At 38.1% G+C, this 12879-nt stretch overlaps 1 protein-coding gene across 1 annotated transcript; it reads right to left on the minus strand.

Annotated features, from left to right (window-relative positions):
• Positions 1 to 954: 954 nt before the first annotated feature.
• On the minus strand, positions 955 to 10824 carry LOC130073225 (gastrula zinc finger protein XlCGF8.2DB-like). The gene is made up of 3 exons (XM_056238693.1): positions 10779 to 10824; positions 10007 to 10131; positions 955 to 2063 (listed from the first exon to the last, which is right to left on the minus strand). Exons 2-3 carry the CDS (start codon positions 10089 to 10091, stop codon positions 1054 to 1056), a joined length of 1095 nt encoding a protein of 364 aa, XP_056094668.1. The 5' UTR covers positions 10092 to 10131; positions 10779 to 10824; the 3' UTR covers positions 955 to 1053.
• Between the last annotated feature and the right edge of the window lie 2055 nt (positions 10825 to 12879).

Consider the following 12879-nt stretch of genomic DNA (forward strand, 5'->3'; position numbering starts at 1 on the left):
TGGTCATACTTCCTGGTTCTAGTAAGAACTATAGCTGCTGCGTTTTGGACCAGCTGTAGTTTGTTTATTAAGCGTGCAGGGCAACCACCCATAAGAGCATTACAATAATCTAGCCTGGATGTTATGAATTAATTAATTAATTGTTCTGCATTTGTCATTGAGAGCATATGACGTCATTTAGATATATTTTTAAGATGGAAGAATGTGGTTTTACAGATACTAGAAATGTGACTTTCGAATGAAAGATTGGTATCAAAGAGCACACCCAGGTTCCTAACCGACGACGAAGATTTGGCAAAGCAGCCATCAAGTGTTGGACATAATTTAAGTTATTATGCGAGGAAGTTTTTTGTCCAATAATTAGAATCTCTGTTTTCATCAATCATTCAGTTTTAATATTAGCTATGCATTCCGTTAATTTGGTGAATTGGTAAGTTTCGTCAGGGCGGGAAGAAATATAGAGCTGAGTATCATCAGCATAACAGTGAAAACTAATGCCATGCTTTCTCTAGAAATCTCCCAAGGGTAGCATGTACAGAGTGAAGATGGTGGCCGTTTTTTAGGCTACAATCTGCATTGTGTAAATCTGGGATGAGCAACTTTGACCATGAAACTTCCAGATTTTAAAAGATGAGCCCCAACAGTAGTCATGATCAAGTTCAGATTGGCAACTTATGCTTACCTGTGCAATTACTCACTAAATGAAATAAACATTGCCATGCATTATTTAATTTCATATTTAGTTTATGTCTTTTTATGTGCAATCTTTCATTCATGTTTTGGCATTTCATAGTAAAACTAATATTTTGAGGTGTCAATATTCAGAATGGAGTGACGTTGTCATGCAATTGAAATTGTTCAATATTTGAAAACATAAAGAAAATTAAAAGCCTATAGTCCAAGTATAAAGAATATAAGAATGCAAATAAAATAAGTATTCAAGAAGGTGAACGATCAGATTTGGCCAACATTCAGTTGCAGTGTGAACATAGATATACACAGATTTAACAGATACATATTTCTTTTTTGAAACTCATTCCACACTAATGACAGTTAAACAGTTTCTCTCGAGTGAATCCTCATGTGGATATTAAGGTTTACTTTAATGCAGAAACTTTTCCCACATTGATCACATACGAATGGCTTCTCTCCTGTGTGACTTCTCATGTGGGTCCTTAGGTTTCCTTGTTGTGAGAAGCTCTTCCCACACAGTTTGCAGGTGTAAGGCTTCTCTCCAGTGTGACTTCTTATGTGGGAATTAAGTGTTTCTTTACGATTGAAACTCTTTCCACACTGAGCACATACAAACGGCTTTTCTCCAGTGTGAATTTTCATGTGAGTCTTAAGACTATCTTTCCGTAAGAAGCTCTTCTCACACAGTTTGCAGGTGTAAGGCTTCTCTCCAGTGTGAGTTTTCATGTGGAAATCAAGGGATTGTTTATGTGTAAAACACTTTTCACACAGCTTGCAGGTGTAGGGCTTTTCTCCAGTGTGAATTTTCATGTGGTTTTTAAGGCTTTCTTTTCGAAGGAATTTTTTCCCACACTGTTGGCACGTGTAAGACTTCTCCCCAGTGTGAATTTTCATGTGGGTTTTAAGGCTGTATTTTTCAGTGAAACTTTTTCCACACTGTTTGCACTTGTAAGGACTCTCTCTAGTGTGAATTCTCGTGTGGACTTTAAGGCCCCGTTTTTCAGTGAAACTCTTTCCACACTGTTGGCAGGAGAAAGGCTTCTCTCCAGTGTGAATTCTCATGTGGACTTTAAGGTGTCCTTTTTGAGTAAAACTTTTTCCACATTGTTGGCAAGAGTAAGGCTTCTCTCCAGAGTGAATTCTCATGTGAACTTTAATGTAGTCATATTTACCAAAACTCTTTCCACACTGTTGGCAGTTGACATTACTTGTAGCTCCTGTCTTTTGACCTCTTTTTCGTGAGTAAGCCTTTTCGATCCCTGAGCAACTAAAATAATTTTCTCCATTTATGAAATCACAATGTTTCTCATACAGATCTTTTTCTTCCATTTCATTCAGTTCTTCACTCTCTTCTTTCAGCTGCATTAGGTCTAAGGCAAAAAAAAAAGAGGAAAACAAGTTAACCTGAGTTTAATACAACCACGTTCCTATTAGAAAAATAGTGTCCTCTGAACTGTCTCAAGAATTTCTGAATTCCCCACTTTGGGCATTGGGGGGTATTGGGCATCTCACTTCAATTTTTGCTCACTCGTTGTATTTGTGTTTTTACAATGGGGTAATTTTGGTGATTAAGTTTTAATTGAAGTTTACACAAAACAAGATAGCTTGATTTCAATATTTGAATTAAATTGAAAAACAACTGATACAACTGACTCCCTTAGTGCATCGTGTTTCCTTCTGGAGCATAAGTGAATGTTTGAACCTTTTTTAATTGTGTTTGAGTCCCTCAATTGTCCTCAGTGTGAAAAGATGTATATCAAAATCATTGTCACTGCTGGAAAGGGTTGAAATATTCAAAAGATACTGCAGGACCCTTTGCAGGACCTGATGGATATTTATGAAGAACATTGGGCAGAGTTTAACTGCTCGGGACAAACAAAGGACTCAAGAACAACATCACAAAACAGACAAAAAAAGTTGTGGATCATCCAGGTAACGACACAATATTAAGAATCAAGGGTATGTCAACTTTTGAACGGGGTTAATTTTATAACTTTATTATTTTATTTTTTTTGTCTTGTGGACTACATGCAAACATTTTATGTAAATTGTCTAATTCAGGACAGCACTAAATAAAAAATTACATGCATTTTGAATGATCCCTCTTATTTAGATTCTGTAAGGTGTATGTAAAACTACTCTGTTGTCTGTGATCTACAAATGTATGATACTATTGAAGACCAATGGTTAATTATTTACATATTTAATCAATAAAGATAAAGATAAAATGAAGAATATTATGCTGCTACATGGAGTTCAGGATAAAAAACTCATCCTTGAATAACTTATGATGGTAAATTTACAACGGAGGATGATTGTAAGGATTGAGATTGTTTTGTTTCTCTTTGCAGGTTTGATTGGTGATTGGGGCTAGTCTGAGAACACCTGAATCCTGTCTTGGCTCCTATTTAAGCCTCGTAGTGTGGCTAGTCAGGGCGTTGCTAAGAGCAGTTTGCCAGATCGCCGCGTCACTTTTGAGAATGTTGCTTTTGTTTCACAACTATGCACTCGTCCTGACAACATTCCATAGGCGTATGACAGAGTTTTGCCGTATTTTTATTGGCCGCTATTGAAAAAGCATATTTTGCGGTTAATTAAAGCTTGTCATATTGCCAAATGACTGGGAAACCTAACCAGACCTTAAAACGAGCTCCGGTGGAACAACCGTTTGAGCATCTGTTAATAGATTGTGTCGGTCCGTTACCTCCTTCAAAGTCTGGAAATAAATATTTGCTGACCGTAATGTGTCAGAGTACTCACTATCCACCAACTTATGTGATGCGTAAAATCACTACTCAATCTGTAGTTAAGGCCCTGTCGCAATTCATAAAAATTTTTGGTATCCCTAAGGTCATTCAGAGTGACTAGGGAACGAATTTTACGTCTAATATGTTTGCGGAGATATTAAAACAGTTGGGAATTCAACACCACCAGTCCAGCGCATACCATCCACTGAGTCAGGGTGTGCTGGAGCGTTTTAATCCAACGCTTAAGTCTCTTTTGCGTGCATATTGTGTTGAAGTAAATCGAGACTGCGAGGAAGGGGTCCCGTGGCTTCTGTAGGCTGCTAAAGATGTCACTCAGTCTAGTTTAGGTTTCAATCCCAACTAATTCGTTTTTGGACATAAGGTGCACGGTCCGTTTGCTGTTGTGTGTGATCAGTTAAAGGGTAAACAGCCACCAAACAGTCTGCTGGAATATGTGAATGGATTTCGAAGAAGGTTGTTTCTAGCTGGTCAAGCAGCAAGAGAAGATTTGGAAAAAGCCCAACTTAAGATGAAAACTCTTTGATCGTCATTCTGAACAGCATGTATTCCAATCTGGGGTTCAGGTTTTGGCATTGTTGCCATTGGCAAGTTCTCCGTTCTGCGCTAGGTTTTTGGGGCTGTTGTGCGTGCACTGTCCGACCTTACTTATGAAATTTCCACTCCAGACAGGAGGAAAGAGACTCAAATCTGTCATGTAAATTTATTGAAACCATATTTGTCCCGCAATTGTGAACCAAACAGGGTTAAATCAGCCGTAGTGGTTGGTTCAATGTCGGATTAGCCTATTCCACCTTCTGTAGTAGATATGGAAGATGTTAAGGTTCCTGACGATACCATAGTAATACGCTGGTTAAAAAACTCTGATACCCTGAAAGATCTGGCGAGTCTCATTTATCTCATTTATCTGCTTTGCAGCAGTCAGAGCTGTCACAGGTAATATGTAATTTTCCGCCACTGTTTGGAGATGTTCCATCACAAACTCACTCGATAGAACATGACGTAGATGTGGGTGATGCCTCACCTATACGTCAGCGTTTCTAACGTGTTCCTTTTGATAAGCATAAGAAATTGGAGCCGTCAAGTTTGAGTTGGGCGTCGCTGTGTTTATTGGTGAGAAAATCAGACGGGACGTCTAGATTTTGTACAGATTACCGAAAACTTAATAAAATCATGAAACCTGACGCTTTCCCACTCCCTAGGATGGAGGGCTGTGTCGACCAAGTGGGCTCCGCGAGTTATGTCAGTAAATTTGACCTGTTGAATGGTTAATGGCAGGTACCTTTGACATTTCGGGCACAGGAAATAACTGCGTTTATCACTTCGTCTGGCTTATATTCTTATTCCGTCACGAGTTTCGGGTTACGTAACGCTCCAGCAACATTTAAAAGATTAATGAACCACATAGTTTTTGGGTTAGAAGGATGTGCGGTTTAATTAGATGACATAATTTTTTTTGTGACAGCTGGGATGAGCATGTGAGTCGGGTTCGAGCCTTGTTTCAACGTTTGGCGGATCTCACATTTGCTCGTGCAACAATTTCTTATTTGGGAAAGGAAGTAGGTCAGGGCAGAGTGCATCCTTAACCCTTTAAGACCGACGGTTTAAAAGCCTATAGAAACTGAAACCAAATTGCTAGCTCAATCATTCTTTTTGCATACAAAACCAGAGATGTAACATGTTCAGATCAAGCCTCCAACATGCCCATGTTGCGTTGTTTTCACCCTCAAATCAGTCTGTACAAACTGCGTAATATGCGTTTAAAAAAAAAAAAAAAAAAAATGCATTGCACGTCTTTGCACACATGTTCTGTAGATCTGCGATTGATAGTTACGTCTTCCGATGGCTCATTGACGTATCACGTTCTGTGCACTATGACCCCCGGGTGTGTCGCATGTTGTGACGTCACAAGCTGCATCATTTGACCATGCGTTTGACTCGCGTGATTATTCATGACCGCGCGAGCACTTCGACTCGGCGCTGTAATATCTTCACTCGTGAAAAGTCCTCTCCCCCCTCTCCCTCTCCCTGATACTTCGTCAACTCTGCACAAAAAACTACTACTACTGCAGGTCACGTTGATATTGACGGAAATGACAGGGAGAGGGAGAGGGAGAGGACTTTTCACGAGTGAAGATATTACAGCGCCGAGTCGAAGTGCTCCCAATAAGTGCTATTCCGCCATAGATTATAGTTATTCATTTTACCCGCTTATAAAAAGCGCCACATTTTATTTAGTGTCATCATACTTGGTCGTGTAACTACTCGTGTAACTATATTTAAATAGAGAAAACGTGGATGTGTTTGGTCGCTTCTAACTTCATCTCTGTTTGGCCCATATACAATGAATGGGGCTAAGCTAACTGCTCTCAAAGCTCTCCGCCCGACAGAGCGATTCAGTGCACGCACTGAGACGAGAGAGGTATGTATCAACTCGTCTTAGATAAGAGAATAACATAGTTTAATATGAAAAAACGGTGGAGTATCCCTTTAAAAGCCATGTGTCATGGCAGATTCACTATTAACATGGTGGAATTTGCCAGCGTAAAGACTGAACGCTTCTCTAGCGAGGAAACGGATCTGCTCGTGCGCGAGGTTAAGTGTGCAAGCAGACCATCTACGGGACAAGCCAGATTGCACCATATCTTTATGTAACAATCTTTTACAATGTAATCCTTTTATTTTTTTATATTTGCTATGTTTGTGTTCTGCTGCACATTCCTCTGTGTTTGTAATAAGAGTGTATGTGCATTGTGCACCCGCCTATAGGCACATATTACGAACACGCTCTTTAAATAATAATAAAAAAATACTGCGCCATTAATTTTAGACCAGGTTTCAGTTGGTCAATGGCTCAGTCTATTTCAGTTGCCTCAGAATAGCAATGCACCAACAATGCACCTGAACACACCTCGTTTTCAGACCAGCACTCCCATGGGCAAACAGATGGGCGCAAATGCATTTGCTATTTAAACAACGTGGCACAGGATGTGAAAATGCGTCGGGCTGAAGCTAGCAAAAAACACTTGTGCCGCACCTGGTGCCACATTACGCTGAGTGTATGATAGGGCCCATTGGGTTTAATGTTATACACTAACACGGGCGTAATTTCCTATGGGGACAGGGGGGACATGATTTTTTTAACCGCACGCCGTCATCGCCACGGAGGAGCAGGAGTCTGTGCCGATGCGCGTGTCCGCGTCCACGTACGTCGCGTCCACACACCATAGTCCACATTCTAAACTCATAGCTCACTGAAAGTTCTAATATACAGGTATCGCGCTTATTCTAGCGTGAAAGAGAACTGGATTCTGGCGCGCTGTCTGTGCGTCGTGTGCGTGTGCTTCAGAACATTCACAGACAGCGCGCCAGAATCCAGTTCTCTTTCGCGCTTGAATAATAACACACACATTTATGCCAAAATGTCCGTTTTGTCAATTGTATCCTCACAAGAACAGTCACAAATGAGTAAAATAAAATCTTAAATGAACGTCAAGAGTAAATGAGAAAATTAAATGCGAAAGATCCTGTCATCAGCGACAGATCTTAAAGGGACAGCAGCCAATTCTCTCTGTCAGTAAAGTTGACCAAAGAACAAAGGGGAATAGAGCAAATTACTCACTGATCTTGTCTAAAGAACGTTTGTAGCTTTAATAAGGATTAATCTATATATAATTTATGCAGTGCAGACTATTTGATAACCTTATTCAATTTCTGTATATGTCGTACCTGTTAGTTTATTAGACGAATATTGTGAGGTAACGCAGCGCCGCTTCACTTGGTCTAACGTTACACTATCACACTAAACGGTATTTAAATGTGTGTTGAAAGTTATAATGTTATACTACGTGTTAGTTCGTTTGCTATACGAAACTAGCAGTGAGCTAGATCAACATTAGAATAACATACTGACCATATTCTAACATTTCATCATGTTGAGCTAACGTTATATAACATTGATTTGTTTTATGTACATTTGCTCACCTGTCTAATAAAGCTGTCAAGTCGTGACTCGTGAAGCTCTGTCGAATCCAAGTTAGTCGCGGACGTGGACTGGAGCTCTCGGCATCTCAAAAACGCCACGCTGATATTGATCCTCATTTTAGTTCTCCTTGTTTGTCCCAAAGTCTGCTTGCCATGGATGGTCTATGTTTGAACGAAACAAGAACTGCGTGCCGCCAGAGAATGACGGGCTCTAGTGGCGCTAAACGTTACGCACTACGCAGTTGTCCACGTCTGTCGCCATGGTTATGTCATGGCTATGGCAGTATGAACGGAAACCGAGGATAGCGCGGATATTGCGACATTGACAGGCGACATTTTTTTCCTGGACGGCCACTTATTTAACCCTCAGACGGTCTTCGTTTCGGAGTCACATCCTGGGCCTTCCCGGTCAGAAGTGACCGGACACCTAAAAATGAAACTTCCTCCATCCCAGTAAAACCAATGCAATTTATTTTTGTTCTATAATATTTATTCTTTTTAATTTAGTATTTTGAGACAATTTGATTGAACTTATTAATATTTATGCAATATTTATGGTCATTTTTTTGCCATTGAAAATAATGAATTATTTATTTTATTTTTATTTGTTATTTATTTTTCTTCTATGCAGTATTTTAGGTTAAAATAGAGACTAGGCTTTCAGAAAAGAAAAAAAAAGAAAAAAAAACTCAATTTATGGTTTACCACTAGATGCCTGTATAGCTCTAAATGGAGATGCTTGTGAATTCTAGTTGTTTTTGGACCAAATCACTTACTTTTAAGATGTGGATTGAATGTATTTTTTTAGAAATTCTCAAATAATACTTTTTGCCAAGGTTTATAACATTTTATTAATTATTATTTTAATAATTTTAATAATTATTATATTAATTATATATATATATATATTAATTATAATTATTAATTATGTTATGTTTCTCACTTTTTTCTTCATCGTGGCCGATTTGTAGATAATTTTTGTGTTTTTGTCAATTTCCCATTCATTTCCTATGGGGGTCATTTTTGACCGAAGACCAAAATCGTCACTATTTTTTTTACGACCACTTAGCATGCTCGGATCATGAACTAAATTTTTTTGTGTGTTCACATACCTAATGCCAGAAAAGTCATCAAGTTTCGCAACATTCCGATGAAGCTGTGATTTTTAAAAATTCAAACAGATTTTTTGTAATCTGAATTTATTGGTGTGTATGTGTATAAAAGTGTGTTTGTATGTGTGTGTGTGGGTGGGTGTGAATTTTTTGCACTCTTGATGTTGTAGAGTATCACCCCTTTACAGCGGTGTACTTTTTTTTAGAATCGTAGCCGATTTGTAGATTGTACAGACAAAAATTCAGAGAATTTTTGTGTTTTTGTAAATTTCCCATTCATTTCCTATGGGTCGGTCATTTTTGACCGAAGACCACAAGTGTGACTATTTTTTTTATGACCACTTAGCATGCTCGGATCATGACCTCAATTTTTTTTGTATTCACATACCTAATGCCATAAAAGTCACCAAGTTTCATAACATTCCGATGAAGCTGTGATTTTTAGAAATTCAAAACAGAAAATTTTCCGGTCATAAATGACCGAAGACCGTCTAAGGGTTAAAATGTGAATTTCTCTGAAATAAAAAATCTTTGGAGACTTTTGGGATATTGTAAAAAATCTGATGGAGTTGACAGAAACTGAGGACACAACTTTAATAGGCAGATATTTATGGAAAATATAGTTTGATGTTCACTTCATGCATTGTTTTTTATATTTACACCCCTTATTTTTTATTTGATATATATGTTTTCACAATTGTAGAGCTTTTTAAAAGTTTTTTGGGATGGTTAATATTGTAACCTCTTGCTGAGGACAAGTGCAATAACATGGACCATCTAACCACAGACCATACATTTTAACAACTTTTCCCCAAAAAGATAAAAAAGTTTATTCTAAAAATCAGATAGGTATATACAGTTCCTTTAGATTTAACTTTGTAAGTATGTCATACATGATGAATTTCTTAATTTTTGCTATAAATTAGACTTTTCTTTGTGGGACATGTTTTGTCCCGACTCTCAAGAATCAGTGATGTACACAACTGCAGGAAATATATCACACTGTGCAAGTGATTTTTGGATATTTTATTACAAAATTCTTACATATTGTGTCTTTAATGATGACATTTTTTGACTTTATAAAATTATTCTCTCAAGTCTTGGCAATCGGCCCCTATTAAACAATAAAAAAGTAAGATTTCTTTTGGTTATACATCGTTTAGTAGCCTACTTTTATTTTTGGCAGAATTTATCATTATAATCAACTTAATTATTTCCTGGATTTTGTATCACCATAGTCCCTAAATGTATGTAAATGCAGGAAATGGGATTCAAATCGGAAAAAAAATTCCCCCATTTTGTGTCCCCCCAACCCCCCACCCCCCACTTCTCAAACCAAAGTTACACCCTTGTACACTAATATGACATTCTTCAAAAATAAATTATTTCTGTAGCGCTGGACATTTTAATAAGGATCAAATGACTGAGTTCAGCTTTGAGAATAAAACCAACCTGTTTGTTCCTCAGTATCTTCTTGTTTCACTCTAAACGTTTCTTCAATCTTCATGTCTTCACTCTCCTCTTTAATAAACGCCATCTTTATAATAGCGTGTCACTATTTACAATAGTGTCTTTTTCTGTGTGTTTGGACAATAAGATGAGAATAATTAACAGAAAGGAAAAATAAATCCAAACTAAATCTCTGTGTGCGTCTCAAGCAGGTCTAGTTCAGTGTTAAGAGAGTCAGTCAGAGTGAGAGTTAATGGACTTAATCACCTGTTTAGACAAACAATAAAAAATGAACTTAATATTAAGAGTCTGTACGTATGTGTTCTTGTATTAAGGCATTTAGGATTTACACCTGGTATTTACTGACTTGTAGATTCTAGAGACTTTCATACAAATTCGTTTGTTGAAGTTGTCATTACATGTTTATGTTCCCCTTGCATCTACAGCTGTTTTGACCAGCGTGCGGCGATTCGAATCACTGAATCATTTCGCTAAACATTTGATTCGATTGAATAGGGGATTCAAAAGCTCCGTTTCTCCATCACCACTCGCCAGCGACCGAAATCGTCTTTACAATAAACTGATTGACGATATAGGGAGCGAAATGAGACGCACCTTTTCTGTTACTGATGTGTGGATGAGCATTAATGTAGATAAATCATTCAAATGTTTCTTTCAATAATAATGAATAATTTTACATCGCTTGCAAAAGCTGTAAATTGTCTGGAAGGTTTGCATTGACTTAAATACTTTTAAAACGTTTAAAATTACAAACCTATTAGCCGAATCACAACAGAGGCAGCAGCGCAGCGCAGTCTTATGACGTCACATCGCCAAACTAAAATAAAAGTCCTAAAGGTAGTCCTAAAGAGCCTATGGTCAATAATTGGTGAAATACCTATTTAAATGATTGTGGTCCATAATGTGATGAAAAAATTAAAAACTACTAACAAAAGACAATGAGACTAAGTCTTGGGTGCAGAAAGCATTTATATCCCAATATTAAAATGCAACAACTTTATTAAAAATAGTCTAGGAGTTCATATACAAGTGTCAACAATGAAGTGCATGAGTAGGTGTGTTTCTAATATTAAAATAAAGTTAATTAGTCTTAAGATGAAAATAGATGTAAATAGATGAAAATATGAAAGATTCTTCAAAGAATCAGTAGAAATATAAATGTAATTCAATAAAAAAAATGAATATAGTTCAGTCTAATAAAAAAATAATTCACAGATCTCAAATAGTAACTCAAGTCTCAGATGTCAAGAGTCATTTGAGTCGCTGCCAATGTAGAGTGATTCAAATTTAATGAGTGAACTGTAGACAGAATTTACAACTTCTGAACTCCGCAGAAAGCTCTGCAGTTAATGCTCAGTAAATTTTGTCACACTTTAAGTATTTGAAAATCTGAAAATTTCCACACAAAAACTAAGGCCTGGTACTAGAGCACAAATGCAATTTGGAACAAACATGCTCTCTCAAACACACACACACACACACACATCATTTGTATAGAATTTGGAATTTTTATTGAAATAAATGTGTGACAACAAAGAGACTCAGACAGGAGGATGTTAGAGGACTCAAAACACAAGACATTTATTTCACAAGACGCAAGTATGCAGGTATGTAACAATCATAAAATGGATTAACTGAACAGTTATAGCAAGTGGGTGTGTATGACAGTTAAACAAGTCGTTCAAAATGAGTTGGAGTTACTTTTATATAATAATATATATAATCACAAAAAAGATATAAAAAACTTGTTATAGAAGCAGTTGGCTCTCATCCAGAACAGTGAATGGATCAGTGATATTTATTTCAGTGGTGAGCGGTGACTTTTTTGACCGGATATGCTCATTAAGCCAAATCCCCCTCCCCTCCCTGTGACGTAAAAAAACAACCAAAAGTTACACCGTACAGCGCAGAGGCTATGGCCAATTTGTGCTGTTAATAACCTGTTATGGAAATTATTATTGTACTGTTATTATTATTTGGTCTTTTGGAGAACTGTAGAGACAAGCACAGTCAGGTTGATACACCGTGTATACCCGAATATAAGACGACCCTGAATATAAGACGACCCCCCCCATTTTCCAGACTTATTTTTGGGGAAAAATAGATTTTTGTGGAAAAAATCTGGTTTTTAACAGAAAATAATTTTAAGAGCAAATTTCCGAGGCGTTGTTCCAAATGCCTCGCATCACCCGAGCCTCGTGTAGAGGCTCGCTCGTCGGCGGAGACCGGTGTTGTGCCTAATTTCGACCCCCTGCCAAATTATTACCCCCCTCGTTGAAGTCAGTACCTAATTGCCTAATCCCAACCCCGCCCCTAATCCTACCCCCTCCCCCGCAACTAATCCTAAACCTACCCATGCTAGGGGGATAATAATTTGGCGGGGGTCGATCGAAATTCGGCACAACACCGGCACATATGCGCTTCCTGATTGGCCATGACTGCGGCTGCCCTGAGTGCGACGGGATGGATTTAACCACCCTGCGGGGTCGTCTAGCCGTTTTCGATGACGATCCGGCTCCCGCTCTTTCTCGAGCCGTGGCCGCGCAAGAAAAAGCGCCGTTCACAGAGGATGCCAGAGCGGACGGAGACAAGCGAGCAGAGACCCGCCCCCCCTGTTCACATATCGCGTCTTTTGCGCGCTCAAGTTCGTTATTTCAAATGTAGGCGCACTCATAATGAAAGCGACGCGCTCGTTTTTTCCAAGTCGACGGCGCGGGAAAAAAATGCTATCAATCGATTTCTCCACTCAAATATCCACTCCCATTTTTCAGCCTATTTTTAGGACAAAAACCTCGTCTTATATTCGGGTATATACGGTAATACATTTTATTCTTCAAATGGCAAAATTCCATGTT

The sequence above is a fragment of the Rhinichthys klamathensis genome, unplaced genomic scaffold (assembly GCF_029890125.1).
Source record: "Rhinichthys klamathensis goyatoka isolate OS25496 unplaced genomic scaffold, OSU_Roscu_1.1 h1tg000530l_1, whole genome shotgun sequence".
NCBI lineage: Eukaryota > Metazoa > Chordata > Actinopteri > Cypriniformes > Leuciscidae > Rhinichthys > Rhinichthys klamathensis.